Source organism: Myxocyprinus asiaticus, chromosome 9, assembly GCF_019703515.2.
Source record: "Myxocyprinus asiaticus isolate MX2 ecotype Aquarium Trade chromosome 9, UBuf_Myxa_2, whole genome shotgun sequence".
Taxonomy (NCBI): Eukaryota; Metazoa; Chordata; class Actinopteri; order Cypriniformes; family Catostomidae; genus Myxocyprinus; species Myxocyprinus asiaticus.
The window spans coordinates 14,679,392-14,702,692 of NC_059352.1; the positions used below are offsets into that span (position 1 = coordinate 14,679,392).

The 23,301-nt window shown below is 38.1% G+C and overlaps 1 protein-coding gene across 2 annotated transcripts in view; it reads right to left on the reverse strand.

Moving 5' to 3' along the window:
• The window catches only part of LOC127446553 (SLIT-ROBO Rho GTPase-activating protein 3), a 137,700-nt gene that overhangs the window by 78,661 nt on the left and 35,738 nt on the right, over positions 1-23,301 (reverse strand). For both annotated transcript variants that reach the window (XM_051707551.1, XM_051707550.1), the window contains exon 2: positions 15,526-15,703. In XM_051707551.1, the coding sequence (XP_051563511.1) occupies positions 15,526-15,703 (178 nt within the window). The remainder of the gene's footprint in view (positions 1-15,525; positions 15,704-23,301) is intronic.

Here is a 23,301-nt window from a genome sequence, read left to right on the forward strand (position 1 = left end):
TCCAACAGTCAGAATTAATAAAAGTCATCCGGAAAAATAGTTAGAATAGCTCAAATTTATTGTAAAGTTATCAACAAGTTATTTCCATAACATATTTATATAAAATAATTAGTGCTGTCAGTCGATAAAAGTTTTAATTACGATTAATCACATAATTTTTTTTAGTTAATTGCGATTAATTGCAGATTTTGAAAGTGCTGACATTTGACACTATGTATACTTCTTTTCTTGACAAAATTAATTTATTTCCATCATAGGAAGAAAAAAAACAATATGTAGCAATATAATGTTTTATTAACATTTTCCAAACAAAGCCTTTCACAATATAAACATAGAAATGCACTAAAATATCACCAATTCAAGTCACATCAAATGTTTCCCAAAGTCTAAGTGGGAGTTTGACTAATTGAAAGAACTAGTCTCCCCATAGGTTGCATATTCATTGCAATGGGCATTAAATCTCTTAAAATCTCATCATCCACAGTATTAATCTGCCAGTAGACTGTGGCTTTCCTATAGCAATCGTGAAGCTGCATTCATGATTCGCATCAGGGAGGCAACACCAGCATCGAGCGGCGCTTTGAACTCACCATGCACCTTACATATGCTGAAAAATACTTGATTTCTGTCACAAGTCCCATCTGTGCTTGTTTTGTACATCAAATAGCGCTAAGAACTCCTTTCTCCATAATTTTATCACTGACAGGGAAGCGCTGTCAGAGATTATTTTATTTAATGAAATAACAACCTCCGCAGCTCTATCATAGAAGAAAGCATAACGGTCAACTTGCATGTTAAGACCCATAGAATGTCTATGGGACTGCCTGTTATGCTGTTTTATGCTAAGCTTGTAGGCTCGCCTTGGTAGAAGGGCTCTAGCACTGTGGCGTGTGCGTCAATGTAACGACTCCGGGCGGACACATTACAAAGTTTCTGCCATTCACACCAGTGTTTATGCTGTATTAACGACAAATGCTTTAATCGCGATTCAGAAAAATTAACGCGTTAAACTTTTTGAATTAATTGCATGCGTTAACGCGTTAATTCTGACAGCTCTAAAAATAATATGATACTGACCTTCTTTGGGCATAGAAACACAATGGAGCTAAAGCCACAAGTCTGATAATGTCCTATTTCAAATTTGAGAATGATAACTTTAAAACTCTGAGTTATATGAAACATTTTCCAAAACCATGTCCTGTGGTTTATGACCACATGTAGCATTAGACATTAGCATTAGTGCCTAAAAGCAGAATGGCAAACAGGACAAATTACACATTGTCTAGTGCATATTTCTTACTTCCAATCATTATAGAGTTGTTATAGCAGTGTATTTTACTGATGTCATGTGGATCCCATTCATATAATGCAGATTATTTATAGAATTTCTAGCCTGCATCTGATAGCAGATCTGCTCTTCTGCACTGACAGCTACAGAACTGTCAATAAACATAGACAACATATCAGAGACTGCATGGAAATAATAGAGAAACCATATACTGTATGTTTGTATTCATCTATTTATTTACATGTCTCAACAGTTAACCCATTAGTTTTATGCTTTATATGTAATGTATCCAACTATGGCATGGGGAAGTCCCTTGTAATGTGGGCACTGAGTTAGGCATGATGTCATAGCAAGTCTTCTTCGCTTGAAGATATTTGGAATGAGAAATGAACTTGTGCATCTCTAGCTTCCTAGAGGATTGTAAATCACCATATGAGAATATTACAGCATGTCAGTGTATCAAATCGCATACTTTAGTGGAAAATGGACATAAATAATATCATTTCATGATGTCAATATGAGAATCCATCAATATTTCTCTAATTATGCACACTTATTGACAAAACGTTCTATTGGATGTTGTTCACTGAAGCCTGCTTGATAACACATGTGCCACAGTGAGGAAATAACAATGTGCCCATCAAAAGTGTTAAAAAGCTCACAGCTCAAAAGTGGTTCAAAAGTGTTGCTGTGGCACATGATCAAAGCTTTTTTGGTCCTTCTTTTCAAACCGGCTACTGTAGTACAAGGCCATAGGCTAGATTTCTATAATAGATTAAAAATCCCCCTATTTCATCCACAGCAGAACAACATTCTCCAACCCTTTTCTTCTTTCTCATTTATAATTTCTTTTCAATTATCAGAGAAGAGATCAAAAGCATGTACTGCTCTGATTCGAGCTACCCTACACAATCTAGGTCTGAAAAAAGGACAGGAATTCATATGATTCATAATCATATTTCTCCAATCGCTACAATCTTCACTGTCTACAATCCATACAAAGGGCTAAAAATGATCACACACAACTTTAAAGTTTAATTAAAGCCTTTGAAACAAGAATGAAATGACCTGTGGCCCTCATACTTAATTTTTTATTGAATTTTTTTTGGCTGCATATAGGCCTAGTCATAATGGGTATGGTCAGGGACAATGCACGATAAACTAAGGTTCAAGGAGCAGTTTTTAAAAAGAACCTTTTTATTTTTTGGAATCTTTCTGGAATTAATGATGTTCATGAGGTATTGTTAAAGTTTTTTTATGTCTGCATTCTTCCGCTAATGTGGCAGAACATTATACCACTAAAATAATCCTGCAAAACAAGTTTCCTGCACTTGTTCACACTTATTCACTAATGCATTCAGTGCTAGTGAAAAAGTGTGACAAACTCACAACATAAACACTGCTATTACATCCAAAACACACATTTAATCACTGAATACAACTGCACAGACACAACATTTAAATGTTTCAGATCTGTGCACCTCTACAAACACTCTGACCACACATACTGTATCCCTCTTATGCAACCCTCTATAAAAATATTTATCGGCCGATGGAGAGCCCTTCTTCAGCTTATAAATATACAGTCAGCTGTTTTTAAATGACAGCCACCTTGGGCGAGCCACACAGTGTGCTGTGCTGTGATTGTTTGTGACATGAGAGAAGGGCTTATGGAATTCAGTGATATCCTTTTTGTGAGCCAGTTTAGTCTCCAGAAAGCCTCTGGCACAATAATATTATTGAAATAAACTTCTTATCACATCTTGGCTGTAAACATCTTGGCTGTGATGCTCAAAAGCCAAAATTTTCCACTATATATTTTTAAATATGTAGGACACCTTGAGTGAGTTCCTAGGTTTGATTTCGTTCAGTTTGTAAGCATAGGTTTGTTTGTATGCTCTCAGCTGGTTTATCCCTTGGTCTCTAATGGAGTTGCATAGGTTTGTTTCAACATTTTGTATATTTGCAGTATGCAAGACTTTGCTTACTTGACAGACAAAATTGAAGCAAACAAAACCAAAAACTGCCTCACCAACCACATCACCCTAGACCAGCAGTTGGCAACCTATGGCACGTATGCCAATACTGGAGGGGTAATCACTGGCACGCCAGCAACGGCGAGAGAGGAATAGACTATTTTATTTATACAAATTCCGCACCTGTATTCCAATCTACAACTTAATGTAATCTTTCCTCATGTTCAGAATTCAGATTGTTTTCATGAGCTGAATGGGAGGCTAAACAAAAAGTTAAAATGTGACGAGACTGCATTATACCCAACAGACTCGTGCAGCATGTGCAATCCATTCACGCATCACGAGCCGGCAGCGCTTCACATTCGGTTAATCACGCGGGTAAACGTACCTGCTTTGTTTCGGTCAGACTGCATGGATGACAGCCTACATTACGTGTTTCATTTGTTTCTTTTTGCGTTCAGAACAACATGTGATGTAATAGGGAAAACACCACTATTAATCCTTGAGGTTTCCAATCCAGCATACAGATACACCCTCCTTAAACCATAGTCACACTCCAAATTACATTAAACGATTATAAGAGAAAACATAAAACCACATCGCGTTGGTTCAAAAATCTGAATCTATTCAAAATATAAATTCAACCTGGAAATAAAGTTTTAGGATTTTGCAGGTGCGTTTCACCCAAAAAGGCTAAATAGTTGATCGGCTTGTAATGCGCGAATGGCTTGCACGCGCAGTGCGAGTCTCATCACACTTTAATAGTGTTTAGTCTCCCATTCAGCTGATGAAAACACGCTGCGTGATCATGAGGATTACATCAAGATGTAGATTGGAATGCAGGTGTGAAATACGTCATATAAATAAAATAGCCTGCTACTCTCTTGCTGTTGCTTGCGTGCTAGTGATTACCCAGCTCTGTGTGATTCTGAAAAAAGTATGACAAAATGTAAAAAGCACTTTCACAAGATGCTCTGTGAAAATTCACATACAGGATCATGATTATATCATAATCATCCGGTTTTGACAATTTTTTCTCTCAAAATATATGCTGATAATATAATTTGTATTGAAAAAGATAAATGCAAAATAGAAACATTTTCACAAGTGGACTCAAACTTCGGAAAATCACATTCATGCACGTTTTTTTAATTGTATTTATTTGGGGGGGGGGGGGGGTCAGCACAGCCATTGACCAGGAAAATAAAAAATGGCACTCCATATCAAAAAGGTTGCCGACCCCTGCCCTAGACGCTAATTCTACCAGGTATATTTGGTTAGAGCATAATTATAAACACATATACACACATGCTAGGCAGCTTCATCGAGTGCACCAGTGTGGTCGACCCTCAAACCTGACTGATCCTTTGAGGGTTTAAGTCAGAATTGAGCATTAAATTGTTTGTAATCTCTTCATAATGGATCCCTGTAAACAACTCTCTCAAACTCTTTGGACTCCCTGTATTTCACAGCTCTTCAGCCCGGTGAGTCACAGGAGAATTTTTTCGGACACGTGCCATGGCAATACCATGTTTTTTTGGACATGTACCATGATAATACCATGTTTTTCAGACATGTTCTTGGTAATAATATGTTTGTTTTGAAATATGCCATGGTAATGCCAGTGTTTTTTTTATGGACATGTTCCATGGTAACTACCATGTTTTTTATGGACATGTACCATGGCAATACCATATTATTTGGACATGTACCATTATAATACCACATTTTTGGTACATGAACTGTGGCAATACAATGTATTTACATGTACCATGGAAATACTATTTTGATTTTTGGACATGTCCCATGGTAATACCATGTTTTTGGACACGTCCCAAGGTAATACCATGTTTTTTTTTATTTTTTTATTTTTTTTTATATGTACCATGATAATACCATGTTTTTTGGACATGTCCCATTATAATACCATATAATTTTGACATGTACCATTATAATAACATGTTTTTTGTTTTTTTCATATACCATGATAATACCATATTTTTGGACATACCATGGTAATGCCATGGTTATTTTTATGGACACGTTCCATGGTAATACCATATTTTTTAGACATGTACCATAGCAATACCATGGTATTCTTTGAACAAACTTGGAGTAACATGTAAATACCATGGTACATGAATATGGTATTCATGCAGCACCACAGTAGCTACTTCAATGAACAATGGTATTTCCATCTCACAACATCACTATGCCATTGTACCACTACAGTATGTTTTTTTAAGTGATATGTGTGTAATCCAAACAGGCTATTGGCTTGGCGTACTATAGAGTACAAGAACACATTCGCATTTCAACAAACGATTATGTGCTGAAGACTGCAAATGTGCATGTGCAGCAAGCGTATGCATAGATAAATGTGACAAGTGTGTATCATTGTCTTTTTTTTCCTTTGAGGAGACACAAGAGATCTAAAGATCTGTAATCCTATGCTAAGAAGTGATAAACTGATATCCATGTTGAATTAAAAAACACCCACGCTAAGTATGAGTGGGGTTCAAAATCCCTTCACACTTTGCTTCATTATGGCAACACAAGCCATAAAACACACTCATACAAAATACACTTACTCACAGCCTGCCACAATACTCATTCAAACATTTTTTTATGTGCCAAGCTCAATACAGCTTTATCAAAGAGCTTTTAATCCAGTCTGCAGTGGCTTGCTCAATCTTATCTCCTGGCGGAAAAGCAGGGGAAGGAATCAAAAAGCCAAATCAAAGAACTGTATAGTGGAACAAGAAATGGGGGCACAAGCGCCACTTCAAATGCATTTCCACCTTTTAAACGAGCTTCAGTGCGCTGCAATGGTAATTTGCACATCTTTCGCTGCCCGCCCCTCCCCCCCACAACCACCCTCAATTCACAAACATGCAGAATGAGGCCGCCAATGATTGCTCCCAGCTGTAGCCCCCTGAGAGGGCAGGTGAAGAGTGAGAGGAGAGAATTTTGTTGGAACTGTGAATGGAAAGGACGAAAATGAGATCAAAGCACTTTTGTGGTGATTGTGACTCAATTAATCTTATGTTATTAGCCACATATTAGGCTCTGAGTAGAGAGTGTTAGACCAGTACTGAACTTTTCATTTGGACAGAGGTTTAATGTCTATGTCAGAGAGATCTACTTTCCCAACACGCACAATCCCGAGGGCTTTGGCACACTCTCCAAGAGGTTTGGCAGTGAGTGAATGAAGGCCAGAGGTGGAAGGCAGGTGCTGCCGTGCGAGGAGATGATTGCAGCAGGATTGTACTGCAGGGCAGTTTAATTTTAGGCTTCTGTCCAACAGGCTGCAGCAAATTCTGTCTGTTTGTTGCAAGACCTACACCAGAACAGAAAACAAAAAAATACCCTAAAATAAACTTTTTCTCTTTTTAGTATCCCAAAGTTACATTAGCATGCTTCAGTTACTAATGGCCACATATTTAAGCAATGTAATGAATTTGATTCAATAATTCAGTATGTGTAGAGTCATTTCGGCATAGCATCACCAAACGGAATTCCAAAAATATTGACTTTCAAACAGGTTTTCTGAACACTCTCAGCCTTCCATTGGTGATCAAACAGACTGCCCTGCCCCAAACTCATGTCAATGGTTGTGCCAATGATGCTTTGTCATGCTGGTCGGGATGCTCACACAAACAAAAGTAACATAATTCAGCTTTAACACACATTAGCGTTTTGATTTTATTGCAGGTTACTTCGGTTATTAATATGCTTATGTTATACATGCTTACTGCACAGCTTTAAGAAATACTTGATTCTCACTGGTCAATTGAGGGATTCTCAAAAATATTTTTGTACAATCACCGCTAAAATATATAAGTGACCAAGTGGTTTCCTACATAGTTGTGCTAGTTTCATGTCTTCTGTATCGCTCTGTGGTCTTTCTTCTCACATAATAAAATAATTTCAACTCAAACTAATATTTCATATGCATTTATTTATTCATGTGATAAATAGCTGTATAATAAAGGAGGTGATATGCTTCACGCCAGGGTGAACTCTGTCAGGGTTTATTAATTAAAAATAAAATAAGTCATAAGAGACATTCAAATTGACTTATTGATGCATTAAATGCAACCCTAACTCCATTTCTCGGCTGATCAAACAAAATAATACATCTAATATTGTCATTATTAATACTAAGGTTTAGCATCCTTCTTAACCACTTATAATATACCTATGCATGCTTATAGAAAAACCTGGAATACGATGTTAAATATTTTAAAGATTATTATAGCATTGCTCAAAGAGAAAATTAGCAGATTGTGGGCACTGCTTTACCATGATGCTTTATGCATGAAATCCATGCATAACTTATGGCAATCTGTATTAACTCACATATTCATGAGATTATGAATTAATACTGAGGGAATAAATGCCAGGTTGCCATGATCAGCATGTGTAAAATACTCAAGGCAAATTATATACGGGTTAAAGTGGTTAAAGGTTTAATAAACAGGCCATACTGAGACGCATAAGATCTCTGTAAATTAATACTGATCAAATGAAATGAAAAGGAATATGCTTTAAGACACAGGTCAGTCGTATTGGCTTTTATGTCAGTGCAATCAAACAGCACAAAGGACTGTTTGCTTTCACCTTACAAAGGGCACCCTATTATAATGCATCCTTTCCAAGGTGTATTTTCCCATCTTTATGAATCTGAGAGGGTTATGACCTTTTCTGTCATTTTAGATAAACAAAACATGGGCACATAGATGGAAATTCCTTTCCATCAGCCTGGCTACCTTGCAAAATAAAAATGCAGAAGCCCCGCTCCTCATTCATTTATACTTCAGAGGTAACCTACAGCAGTCTTAATGCATTGAGACAGTGCAGAACTACAGAGCAGGTTGGATTAGTATTCAGGCACTGTGTGTGTTGCAAGTCTCAGCAGTAAGGTGCATCAAATAAGACTGCAGTAACAACACATGCAGACCTGGGAATGAGGCAAGATAAGCGAATGAAACAAGGTGGAAATAAAGCACAAACTGAGCAAACACACTCGCATGCACACACAGACTTTAGGTTGTGACCGAAAAGACTTGAAAAGCATGGTCGATAAGTCTGCTTTGTGGAGATAGGGAGAGGTATTTAATGGCTTGACAAACACACACACACACACACACATACACACACACATACACACAAATGGTCATTAATGCCACTATTGTAGACACACCCTTATCTCCTCTAGACATGTTATGGTCTGTGTATAAGAGCATAAGCATTGGGGATAGTTGATTTTTTTTTTTATTTAGGGACTTTTCCACATAAAACAGAGAACTACGCAAATGGGTATTCAGTCTTTTTTATAAGATAAACTTCTCTGCTGACATTTTGCTCACATTTGAATCTTGCAAGACCTGTTAATCCAAATAATCTACAGATAATATCTGTCAATGAAGAATGTTAATAAGGGAAATAGGAAGGAAATACCATAGATGCATTGGCATTGTCAAAGATTCAACTAGTAAAACATACCACTAGCAACGCCAAGGTCATGTGTTCAGTTCCCAGGGAACACGCATACTGATTAAATGCATACCTGGAATGCACTATAAACCATTTTGGATAAAACGCCTGCCAAATGAATATCCAGTTGTATGCCGGGGTGCTCAGACTTCCATGGCAAGAGATCTATTTTTTCATAATGTTATTATAGTAAGATCTACCAAATATGGCGACAAATCAATAACAAAGACGTTCGATCACAACTCATGAGATACACAAGAATCATTGAGGTTTGATGTTATTTATGTGTGGCTATTTGGGCTGTAACTAATGATTATCTTGATAATCAATTAATTATTAGGTCGATTATTCAACTATTCAGACGATTATTGCAACGATTAATCATTAGCTCTTAACCGACAATTCAGCTTGTGCCTCGAGTTAAAAGGTTGTATTAAACATGTGCTTACTAAATAAAATAATAAAAAAATAAATAAGAGGGTGAAAGCATTTTTTAAAAATAACACTAAATGATCTTCACTAAATCACAAGAAATAAAATACTTTATACATTCCATTAGGTTTAACTCAGTAAAAATTCACTGCAAAGAAATATTTTTTTTATTGAGTATTTGTCTTGTTTTCCATGTAAAAATACTTTAAAATTCCTTAAAACAAGATACATTTACCTGAGACGCAAAATATTAGATATTTAGAATTATTCTTTAATATAAGTGTATTTTGTATAAGTGTATTTTTTCCACTTGTTTATACTTCTGCCAGTGCAGTAAAGACAAAATACACATATTTGTAAGATTACAATTAACACATTTTAATATTTTCTTTAATATAAAATTGTAAAAGATCAGTTTTAATCTCTTTCACGCTATTTTTCACGCGACCGCACAGAGAAATGCCAGTTTCTGAGTTTGTGCTTTTTTACATGACCCATCTCCATATTATTTGAAATTTAATAGAGGACGCATTAAAGGTATAGCACAGGGGTGTATCTTTTTTAGACGTTCTGACATGCAAGATTTGCTCCAGCAGATGGCCAGCTCCACTTTATTTCATGGCGAAACTGCTTTTGTATTTACTTATTTTGTATTTTTGTATAATTCCCTCATACTTTGCGATGTACTTCACCTTAAGCTATTTGGAAATTTTGGAGTGAGTCTGGACTGAGAGCTGTGTCTTCACACTCTCCTCTAACATACACTCAAGCTGAAGTGCACCTCTCATCATTAGAGTTTCATATGAACTCATTGCTTTAAATGATACCAATCGACTATTCAACAAAGACAAATTTTTGTTGACAATTTTTTTATTGTCGACGTTGTCAATAATGTTGACTAATCGTTTCAGCCATATTTGATGTATAGAGTTAATTAATGATTTTATTTGATGTAGTTTGAGAGAGTATAACAGCTACATTTTCCGTCTGTTTATCATTCAAAGGGATTCTTAGCCATTTAGAGACTCGGAATATGATGCATGAGTAACATGGACTACTTCAATGACAATTTTGGATGTTTTTAAGCTTTACAGTGAGACACCATCCACTGCTATTGCATGAAAATCTGGATCACACAGCATTTAAAATATATCCTTTTGTGTCCTGCAGATGAAAGAAAGCTATATGGGTTAGAGCGACATGAGGGTGAGCAAATGATGACAGAATTTTCATTTTAGGGTGAAATATCCCTGGGATAGATCCTTAAGATAAAAATTGCATTTACAGTGTCTTTATTTTTTATTTGTTTGTGTCTGCTCAAGTTCAAGTGTGTCTGTGTTTGTGACTTAGCATGATTCAGCTAAGCTTGTGATGAGGCTTGTGTCAGCAAAACTAAAAAGCTGACAAATTATCAGAGAAGAGCAAAAAGGAGGAAGAAAAAAAAAGGAAAATGAAGAAAGAAACTAAAAGGAACCATAGAACCACTACATAAACAACTACAGAGAATGACAAGGCCAGACGCAGGGTCAAGAGAGCAGCAGCCACTGGCGCTACTGGTCCTCATTGTTGTCTGCAGTAAGGCAGTAATGGTGCAGTAAGACTGGCCCCAGAAGAAAGCAACAGACGGCCCCTCCTCCACCAGCTGCTATTAATTAAACCAGCTGATCCTGCTGCAACACACTCACAAAACATCTACAGTGGGGTCCAAAAGAATGAGTCCGAATTGAAAATCCCTTTTTTTCTGTATTAAACCAGGAAAAAAACTAAATTAAAATAAGTTTAAGAAAGAAATAATTTTTAAAGAAAAATTATGATGCAAAATGAAGAAATATTACAGATTCTGCACTATTTCTAAGTCACTAGACAAATGTGAACACATTTGTGACACTGACCATGTTAAATCTGTACAAAAAGGTCAGATTTCTTTGTTTCCACTGAAGCACACAAGATGCTATTTGGAGCATTCTAAAATCACACTGGGATAACTTGGACCATCAGGTTTTGCACAAACTTCCCTGTCAGTAAAGTTCATACCAGCTTGAGTTCATGCTGTCATTTAAGCAAAAGGGCGAAATATTAAATACTAGAAATTAAAAGAAATTCATGTTAATTTTTTTATTCAACCTTTCACTCAGATTTTTATTCTGAACATATAATTTGTAAAAGGAAAATTTAATAAATTAGAAATATGCAAAAGAGAAGCATTTTCAATTGCAACTACAAATGTACTATGATACACATGCACTTCCATTCAAACATCTGCCAAATGTTTTCACCTCCTGAAACCGATATATACCTTTTTTCTGTCCTCATCCCAGAAGAGGATGGAATGGAATCTATTTAAAGTTGTCAGTATGAGTCACTATGAACAAATCAGAGCTAGCATTCGTAAGATCCATCATTCTTCACAGCTTACTGTGAACAAATGAAGTCATGTAAGCAGCAAGATGTTTTACTGCACTCTTAATCCATTGTTGGCTTGATGCCACTGCAGCCGAGAATCTGAATCGGATCTCATGTATGCAGGCAGAGACAGTATAAGGAGGAGATGGACCACTTGTAGAAAAATAAAAGAGTAACGCTTAAGGCATTTATTGCAAAGGAAGCTTTGGCTTTTAGCTAATAGATTCAATCCTCTGGTCAAGGAACTGCATCATCTTATTGCTCAAGAACATGCCACAAAATATTTTCTTTTTTTCCCTTCTTTTCCTTCTTTTTTTTTTTTTTTGTGTTCTGGCTTGATTTTAGCTAACACGGCTAAAATTTTAAGACCATTTTTGTCAGAATGTTTTGTGTTATTGAATCATAAGCTCATCAAACAGTGGAAACAGAGAAGTCAGTCTTTCCCCATTGTAGATGGGAGCTAGGGCTGGGTATTGATACAGATTTCCCGTTTCAATTCGATTCCGATTTACAAGCTCTTGATTCGATTCAGATATTGATTTGATTCAATATAGATTCATATGGGTATATTTCAGTTATAATGCCCCTTTTGCATATATGAAAGAAATTCTCTCCCAGCTAGGTACATTATGAAACTATTAATTTTACTAATTTTATTTAATTAGTTTTTCATTACTTTGGTCACATTTTGGCTTTATAAAAACAAACAAATCCATGTTTTCAATCAATAAATAAGATATTATATTTCATATATAAATTTTTATTACATGTTTATTGTTTAATTGCATAATTTTTACTGTTTACAAGTATTTACACTGATTTGTTGAACAAGTGCTAAAATCGGTACTGTCTCTTTAACAAAATCTGTAATTTGCATCTGTAGATGAGTGCATGTTAACGAGAGAGGACTCGAATGGCTTTATCTTATCTGTGCCATACATGATTAAAATTACATGTTTATTTATTTAATTTTTTTAAACAACAACTGACTGTAGAGAACAGAAAAAGTATTAAAAGTGACATTTTTCAATTACAAATGGGTCGCGTGGATCTCGTCTTCGGACAAGTTTTACACTAAACATCTTTTACTTGCTTAACATGCTGGATCTCACTGCTGAATACTCCATTACTATTCTACACAATTACTGGTGAGTGAAATTTAAACTATTACCAGCCAATTACAAAATATACACTTTTTAATTGCATCATGTGATCTTTGGATTTAAGAATCGATATTGAGATCGTTCAAATGAAGATTGCGATGCATCGGAAAATCTATATTTTTACCCTCCCCTAATAGGAGTGGTACTTAAGTGCCTATAACCTATATCGAAAATAGCTGCCTGATGGCACTGTGAAGATGGCCACCAAGTGGACTGACTTGCCTAAAGGGACTTAGGTTGTATTGGTTTGAAGAGGTATTGGTCTAGGAATTAGTATTGGAGAATGAACTGGCCATCTTGGAGAAGCACAAAGCAAAACTAGTTTTCTTTTGAGGTAATACTTAATTAAAAGGGGGCATTTACAGTACATTTTAATTAGCAGCAAAAGATAACATCCTTATGCCTATGGGTTTTTAGCAATTTCTTAAATGTTTGTAGAGTAATGAAAGTGAGGAACAACCCCAGAGTGAAGGACGATTCCATCCAGCAGCAGCAGAAGAGAGAGAGAGAGATTTGAAATTCACCTGCAGCTATTTCTGCTCTGATAGCATGAGTACCAACACAAAGGGTGAAACAGACTGAAAAATGAAGAGAAGAAATAATCTGGCGTGAACAATTAAGGGTAAGCACACTCAAACGCATATTCCAGTTCAGGTTTTTAATTGACCTGCCAACAATATGATAACGAGCTTTTTTTTTAGCAACATTTCTATACATTTCTTAAAACATTTCTGATTTATAATACATTCTAACAGATGCCTCCAAGACTATCACAAGTTAGCCATCTATAGATAATGTTACCTTGGTTAAATCTTATATAAATAAGCAGGATTCAACTGCAAATTTTAATACATCACAAAAATCCAAATATTTAAGTTTGCAAGGTAGAAAAACATATGTACATGATTGAGGAACATAGGATTTAGTAAAAACACAGTACTGGCAGTCAGGGCCATTTCTAAGCATAGGCCAACTAGACGGTCACCTAGGGCACCAATGACCAACAGTCAACAAACCACTTTTTACACTGTGTCTTAACCAGCCGCAATATCGCAACCAGTGATAAATCAACGGCAATGTTTAATACATCACAAAAATCCATATTGTTTAACCATGATCTATAACTCTGCAATAAATTGAATGGCATCTATGCTAATATTATTTTATTTGATTCCCTGTCTCAACCTCGGGACTCCTGTCCTGAGGTCACCAGAACCGGCCAGATCCAGCTCCGTTCCTGCTTGGTGTTGGACTCCACTGCTACGTGTCGCTGTGTGATGATGACTAATAGCAGCCGGTGCCAACCAAACATCACTTCAGTCTATTGCGATGGACTTCAGAGGATGAACTGATGCCAACTCCAACCATAAGACATGGGACACTGCATATGCCATTGCCTGAACCTTGGACTTAGGATAGACCTCACCCAAATTACCGGCCAGGTTGAACTGCGATGCACCTAACTGATCTCTGCCTACATCACCTCGGTCTAATGATGGACTACACTCTTGAAATGGAATACATAGACTATCATTTAATTGCCAACAAATCCCTCCATCAGCCAACTAACAAGGACAACTGAATCTATGTGAACTTCTGCAGTTAATCCAGGATGAACTTCAAAGACATTAGTCATTAATCTTACAGTTATTACAAAATCTTTGTTTTAAACACTGACCCTTAACACTTACTTAGTTTAATAATTTTAAACCATGACTTGCACTATACATAAGTAATATTGGCATTATATTCATGATGTTAGCCAGAGGGGAACTGGCCCCCACAGTTAGCCTGGTTTCTCCCAAGGTTATTTTTCTCTATATAACCAACATCTTATGGAGTTTTGTGTTCCTTGCCACAGTCGCCTTCGGCTTGCTCACTGGGGTTATAAATACAATTATTATTTAATTACTTATTTTTAAACAATACACAATCGTATTTTATCAAACTACACAATGATGACTCTAAGACATTATAGATATTACAGTTTTATCTTCTGTTAATACCTGATCTTCTGTAAAGCTGCTTTGAAACGATGTGTGTTTTGAAAGGCACTATACAAATAAAAATGACTAGACTTGACTAAGTTTGCAAGATAGGAAAACATATATACATGACTGAGGAACATAGGAGGCAGTAAAAACACAGTACTTGCAGTCAGGGCCGTTTCTAGGCATAGGTGAACTAGATGGTCGCCGAGGGCACCACCAGCTTTTACACCGTTTTACACCTGTATGTCCAAACCTGCCGCAACACTGCGACCCGCGATAAAAGGTATCTTTTCCATATTAATCAGAGTTTTTGTCCTAATTAGCCATGACACACAATAAGCGACAGGGCATTCTATTATTGGAAATGTTTCTATTTCTGCGACGTCGCACCGGGCAGCCTAAAATCCTTCTTAGAAATATACATTAAAGCCGGCATCTCACTAGCCGGTTCAGAACAACTTGGTTTTGGCCGAGAGTGTCACACACCTAACAAGTTGTGCTTGAGGTCTCGCTCTTTTCAGTTGGAGTTCTGTCTCACAAACACACACAAACACACATATAGCAATTCAGAATGGTGGAGACATACTGGCTGGCTCCCTCTGACTTGCTCTCCGCTTCCCTGTCACATGGAGATAGGCGAAATAACAACAGGGGTTGTGCCCCAATAGAGATTTCACCTAGGGAACCAAGAAACGGCCTGTTCCATCAACAGGTCTCCGGACCATCATTATTATTGAGCCCTACTTGCACACAGACATATCAATAAGCCTCACCTTGGGCCGCGAATCTTTGATGAGAACCTCTCGGCCAGTTTCTCCAGACTGCGAGAATACTCCAGCTGAATCTCTGCCTTGCGTCGGAAAAACTCTTGTAGGTCCTGCAGCAACTGGATCCGAGCCTCTGACTGCTGCTCCAGACACTTAAACTGCTCGACCAGTTGATTCCGGATCTCTAAGAACAAGGTAGACATCATTAGATTGACTCACAGCACAATTCTTAATATGTAAATATATTAAACTAGTTTATTTCTTATTCACTTTTTTTTTTTCCACAGATTGGCAGAATCCATGAGCTTCGATGGATTCAGCAAATCCATTTTTCTAAAATATTAAGCAAGCGTAACTTGCCTCAATCCAGTATATATTCATTTTGAAATATCAGTACAATATAAATGCTATGTTTGCTGTTACTTTATCAAAATGTAAAAAAAAAAAAAAAAAAAAAGACATGCAACACAACATGGAGGCGGTCATTTTAGAAATGATTTTACAAGGCCTTCTACTTCCTGCAGAGAGCATAGATAACTCACCAGAAGGAAGTATGACATGTTTTGTCAGTTTTTCAGCAAACTATTGATTATGTAGATTAGGTAGAGGCTAGGCGTTATCAGGGTTAACAAGCAGAAAAAAAAACAGCCCTTCTATTGGCAACCGTTTACCAACAATTCGTGCATGATAATACATCTCCAGTCACTAATACTACTTAGAATAGTTTATAAAACAGGAAACACCAAATAGGTTAACCTGTTGGCATCAATGTGTCATGTCTACAACAGCAAGATGGCAAAATGTTGCTAAGGTTATCACTCAAGTTTGGGAGTGACTCTTGTATTCTGTACACAAATGAAAAGATCATTTAGAGGATTCACTCCCGCATTTAAATGCAGTTGTCACTCCCAAAACTCTACACTGTGTATGTGGCAATTAGTCCAGAGAATATATCCATCCAAATCTGAAGGAAGGAAAGAAGGACAATCTACCACTTTAAATTTGTATGCAAACTGGTAAAATAAACCCTCACAAAAAGAGTTCTGGCAAACTTGCTGCAAAATTATTTTCACGGCACTCATTATTTTCACATGCAAATGTGCTTTGCGGCAAACTATTAATTGTCGCCAAAGGTTTTCTGCAGGATCACCGCTACTGGTGAAGAGCTGCAAACTTCTGGTAAACATTTACAGCGTATCGCAAGCTCATTTGTATGCGAAAATAATGAGTGTGAAATTTGTGGCAAGTTTGTCAGAACTCTAGATTTTTTTGTAAGGGAAAAGGGAGACCGTTCATAAATTTTTAGCACACTAAGTCAACCTTGTGCTTTGTCCTGTAATAAAAAATAGATGAGAGTGAAATCCATGCCTAATTTTGTCATGATATAAGCCTTAAGCTACTGCTATGTTCAGAAATAATCAATGTGCAAGGATGCTGAGATCTAGGCTAAACACTTATGAGCTCTTGTTTGCAAAGGTTATCCATCAAGGCACAGTGCCTTTTACCTTTGCGTGGGCGAAACACAGTCACTCAATGGTAAATCTGCGTGATCGTGAAGTCTGCGCAATGGACTTCTGGTGGTGAAGAACTTCCCCTCGCGAATTTCGCGTGGAGCTCAAGTTTGGTTAACTTTGACAGGCGAATTAACAATGTTGACCAGCAGGAAGTTGCTTGGTTTGGCTGTGACCTCTGTGTGGGCGGCGCTTCTAATGGGACCAATGGGACCAATATTGTTGTTCAAATATTTAAGAACAAACAATGGCCTTTTCACAGAAAAATCATTGACTTTGGTTCAGGTAGTTTTTAAGAAAGGTTTCTTGCCACAAACAGGTGACAAGCTTTTCTGTCTGTGAGAAGAGAGGAAAGTGTGAATTCTTCTAGCACGACAGCAAGGTACATGTTAGTTGTACAGTAAGTCATGTCCCTTGGGCAGGCTTTTTCTACAGTGTTAAAGCAAAGCTTCTTTCATGTGTCATTTCAAAGGGACCTCTATTGCATCAAAGACTTTCTTTGAGAGACTGTGCCATTATGTGCATTCCCTGTACTAAGGTTAACAGAAAAATTAGACAACAGAAATGTAGTTTGACAAAGTAAATAAAGCTTGACGTTGAGAAAAACTCGAATAATGTTTAACATTGTTATTTCAACAAAATCAAACAAAACATTTGGTTACATAGCATTACTCAGAAATAAAGAAAATCCACTCCCATGTTGATTTACTTAGCAGTCTGTTATTGGATAAAGCTGCTTGGGTTGAAAATGTATTGCTAACATGAAGCAACACCTATACCCTAAACCTGTCAAGATTGTTTACTGTAAAACAGCTGCTTTCTGCAACAGTGGTGCTAGGCTGGAGGGTTGCGATTAAAAATGGGTCACTGGTCTGTTCTGACAGGCTTGTGGAGAGCAGTGAAAAAACAAATCTAAATGAAAATAACAAACTGCAACTACCATATAATGGCGTATAGTTAGGATATCTTATTAAATTGGCTTATTAACTTGTTAAAAGGAGAAGAAAATGCTTCCCATATCTCATTAGGCCAAATCTATGGTATTTTGTAAATTCTTCTGTCAAATATGGCTATGGCTAATACAATATTTGGTCCAGTGTTTGTTTCATGCGTTGGCTGGTAAATCACACTTCTGCTGTGAAGCACTTTCAAAAAAACTGTTTCCTATTCAGCCTATGTAATGTTAGTAAGTGTGCATTATGATAGGCCTATACAGTTTATAATATTAATAAATGTAATATTATATGTATATATTAATAAAAAAATTATTTTAAGGTCAGTTCTTTTTTTTTTTTTTACTTTTGTACAATTTTGGTACTCTGTTGGGTTACCACTTAACATCTGTTTTTTAAAACGACATTGTCTACATCTTCCACAAGTTATAGACTGTGGATATAACACGTTATATCTAAGATTTATTGCAAAAAACTAATGCTGTCAATCGATTAAAATACTTAAATGCATGATTTTTCATAGTTAATTACAGATTTCGAAAGTGCTTAAATTTAACTAAACACTAAACATAAAAAAAGTCTAAGTGGGAAGTTGACTAAATGACAGAACTAGTCCCCATGGGTCGAGTATTCAATGCAATGGGCATTAAATCTCTTAAACCCTCATCCTCCACAATATTAATGGCTAATCACAAGTCACATTCACATGATTTGTGCCATTTTCAACTTTACATTAAAAGTGCTGCAGAGAACGTCTTGTTTTGCTCTGAGCGTTTGCACTGCACATGTTAATGATACCACCGTGTAACAAAAAAATAATTATTTTATTTTTTGGTTCCTGGGTAGTAAGTGTTATTTCCTAATTGCTTATGCCTCAAAAGTATAGAAAATGGCTATTATTCCCCACAAACTTTGCATTTGTGACCAGGACAGTGCTATTTTGAAATTTATCTATTTTCCAGAACATTCCAGATAGATTCAGTGCTGAGTAAACTTGGAGTAACTTCTAGAACTTTCTAGAACTTTCCAGTAATATAAATAGTAGTATAAATACAGGGGCCTTAAGCCCACCAGTTCAGTTTAGTTCCAGCTGCCTAAGTGGATACATATCTGCATTTTTCTGAGATGGCATCAAGAGGCTGCAAGCATCAGGCAGACGCATTTTGCTATGTCTGCGGCCAATTTATCAAGACAAGAGCGAAAAAGTACTCCGTGGAAGCATCTGCTAAGATGTGTGAGGCCTACAAGGCATATTTCAGCATGCCTGTTGGGGATCAAGACAAACCCTGGGCACCACATTTCACCTGTGAGCACTGCAAAAAATCTCTGGAAGGTAAGATGGACAACTGTTGCTCGGAATTTTATGTTATAAAATTTGTTAATTTTTAAAATTGTAAAAGTTTTGAATTTTAAAATGTTTTTGGGGATGCCTTTGGGACAGCAGGGACACCAAGGCGCACTACCACAGGTGGGACTGGACACAGCGGACCGAGTTCTCTGTGGGGAGGAACAACGTCAAGTGGGAGCCACTGGTGGACCCCCGGAAGGTGCTGATGCCACCACTGCACATCAAATTGGCCCTTATGAAACAATTTGTCAGAGCTCTAGATAAGGAGTCAGCAGCCTTCAAGTACCTTCAGGACTTCTTCCCTAAGCTGTCTGAGGAAAAGGTCAAAGCCGGTGTCTTTGTCAGACTACAGATAAAGAAGATCCTAGAGTGCAATGAATTCCCCAAGAAGCTCACTAGTAAGGAGAAAGCGGCTTGGCTGTTCCAAGCGAGCTTTGTCGCAGCGTTTCGGGGCTTCCTGGGCAATCACAAGGCCGAAAACTATGTGGAGCTGGTTGAGACTCTGGTGAAGAACTATGACACAATGGGCTGTAGGATGTCCCTCAAAGTCCATATCCTTGATGCTCATCTTGATAAATTCAAGGAGAACATGGGAGCGTACTCGGAGGAGCAAGGCGAGCGCGTCCATCAGGATATACTGGACTGAACGCCGCTACCAAGGACAGTATAACGAGAACATGATGGGAGACTACATCTAGGAGCTGATTCGTGAAAGTGATTTACAGTATAATCATAAATCTTGAAAAACTACTCATTTCTAAATCTTTTGTAGTCATTTTTGAATTACTTTAGTATAAATACATGTTAATTTGGATTCATATGTTGTTTTTTTCTGACTTTATGTGAATGAAAAGACACATTCACCCATTTTCTCATTGGAAATAGGTACATTTCAAAATATCACTGTCCTGGTCACAAAAGCAAAGTTTGTGGGGAATAATAGCCATTTTCTATACTTATGAGGCATAAGCAATTATGAAATAACACTTACTACCCAGGAACAAAAATTGTTACATAGTGTACTTCATCTGAAACGTCCAGTAAAGACAAAAGCACAACACTGCGCCGGGGAAACACTGATGCTTCACTCCAGCGAGTTATGTGAATGTAGCTTTTCACAGGTCCCATCTGGTTTTGTTTTGTACAAAAAATCTGGTTAAGTGGTCCTTTCTCCATCACCAGAGAATGTGATTTGTGGTGTATGCGTCTGTGAAATGACCCAGGGCACATGGGAAAGTTTTCATCTTCTTCCAACCAGTGTTCAGGACTCACATGGAGCTGAATAAAATGTCAGAATCTAATGTGAAAATTGGTAAATGTGTTAATCACGTTAAATAAAAATAAACGCATTAAACATTTTAAAGTAATCGCATGTGTTAATGCATTAATTCCGACAGCTCTACAAAAAACATGGCTGTTAAAAATTTTTGTAAAATCATTAAAGTCAAAAGATTTAGCCAGTTCTTATTCTCAAATCTTAAGTAAAAAGTAATAGGAGAAAGGAAACGCTCTATTAAATGATTCTTTGTAAGCTTAGTGTTGCACAGTAGCCTTTACAGGTGTACCTCAGATTCAAGCTTCATAATACCAGAACTACGACCAGAAGTTAATTAAATACAGTTGCATGTACGTACCTAATGCTTATACAGCTATACGCTGATAAGAGAGCAAGACACAACGGCCAAAGACCACCACCAAAGGGGCCATGTACTACGAACGCATGCGTAGACATATGTCCTTGACCACTGCACTGCGTTTTGCTGTTTTTTTCAGCACTTCGTGTAGCAGACCTGCGTTATGTGTAAAGCGGTGTCAAATCAAAAGGAAATTCAGTCTTTTAAAAGTGTCTCAGGACACCCGCATTCTGTTTTATTAAGTCATCATCAGTGCTTGGGCACACACCCAAAATCCGTAAGCATTCGAATGTGCATTTTTATTTTTAATTCAATGAATATTCGAATTTCAAATTTTAATTTGACAGTCTTATGAGCTACCAGGAAGAATTAACCATTCTGTTATGCAAAAGACTGCAGCTGTGTTGAAAAAAGGGGGAGGTCTGTTTTTTCTGTAATATTTTGCTTGGATGGCTAGCTTCAGTGCAGCATTACAATCTCTGGTTAACCACCAAACCTGGCTTTTCCTTTTGCAGCTGAGGACTCTTACCTGCTGGCACTATGTGTAGTTAAAACCTATGTAAGCCCTATTACATACTGACCACGTTTGCATGCACTTAAGAGAATGGTTTATTCCAGGGTTTTTGCAGAAAGCGCCTTTCTGAAATGTAATATCAACGAGAATGCAGAAACACACCTGTATTTCTCCCAGAGAATGCAGCTTATGTGGCCATGTAAATGCCTAAGCAGCGTACTTAAAGGTTTTTGAAGAGTGTGCCTGTGCGTGAACAGACCACATACCAAACGTTATAGGATGGAGCCAAAAAACAAGTCAACACAGGGGAAAGAATTCAACACTTCTGGTACAGTAGGAAAAACACTGTCATGAATCCCGCCTTTATTGTTCCTCCCGCTCACCACCAGAGGGCTCCATCACCTGGTGATTGACTTTAACTCTCTGGACTCCATTTCCCATAATCCCCGTACCTGTCACTGATTACCTGCTCAGCTGTTTCTCATTTACTCAGCTATTTAAGTCTCACTCTCACTCTCTATCATTGCAAAGTCTTGTTTTGCCCTGGCTGACATTTCTAAGCGTTCTCTGAGGTTTTGCATTATCTGTGTGTGATCTTGGACTGTTTACCCTGTTTTGACCCATTGCTGCTTGCCTACTACTACTGCCTTGTTTACCTGGAAATAACCTGTGATTGTCTGCCGCCTGCCCTGACCTCTTGCCTGTTTATTTTCTACCACTCTGGATTACCTTTGTTATTACTGTTTCTGGTGATTGACCCTGCCTGTCTGTATTACAACGTTTATCATTATTAAAGCTGCACATAGATCTCAACTCTGATGACTCATCATTACAGAAGACTTCACCACAAACCGATCCAGCTGCTTTTTTCAACTAACCACCAAGGTCTCAACTCCTTCATCAAACCCAGCGGCACACCCGGCCTCATCTAGAACAATTCACCACACCATGGATCTAGCAGCATTCTTTGTTCAACTAAGCCAGGCAAACTTATCAATAAGGCAGTACTCCCATTTCTTTTCCACCATTGCCACCCACACTGGTTTTGATGCTGCTGCTGTGAAATCCATATACCGGATCGGACTCACAGCACGGCAGTGGAGGGAACTGCCAGACACTGGAGACTAAACATGGGAGGTATATGTGAGGCTAGTACTCGACACACTCGCCACAGAGGATCCTCCTCTCACAATCCCGGTTCCAACTTCCGAGTCAGCCACGTCTGAGTCTGCTCCATGCCATGTCATAGCCACACCTCAGCCTGCTCCATACCATGTCACAGTCAAACCTCAGCCTGCTCCATGCCATGTCACAGCCACGCCTCAGCCTGCTCCATGCCATGTCACAGCCACGCCTCAGCCTGCTCCATACCATGTCACAGTCAAACCTCAGCCTGCTCCATGCCATGTCACAGCCACGCCTCAGCCTGCTCCATGCCATGTCACAGCCACGCCTCAGCCTGCTCCATGCCATGTCACAGCCACGCCTCAGCCTGCTCCATGCCATGTCACAGCCACGTCTGAGTCTGAGTTCACGGCCCTTGTCTCCAAGTTGAATTATCCGCCACTGATATTGGTGTGTAGTGCCACGAAGACCCTTTCCCACAAATTGTCAGTGCCCTTGTCTGCCACAGCCAACGAGCCCATGCCTGCCACGGCCAACGAACCCACGCCTGCCACGGCCAACGAGCCAACGGCCACACCAGCCACGGCCAACGAGCCAACGGCCACACCAGCCACGGCCAACGAGCCAACGGCCACGCCTGCCACGGCCAACGAGCCAATGCCAATGCCCGCCACGCCAACGAACTGGAAGCCTGAGC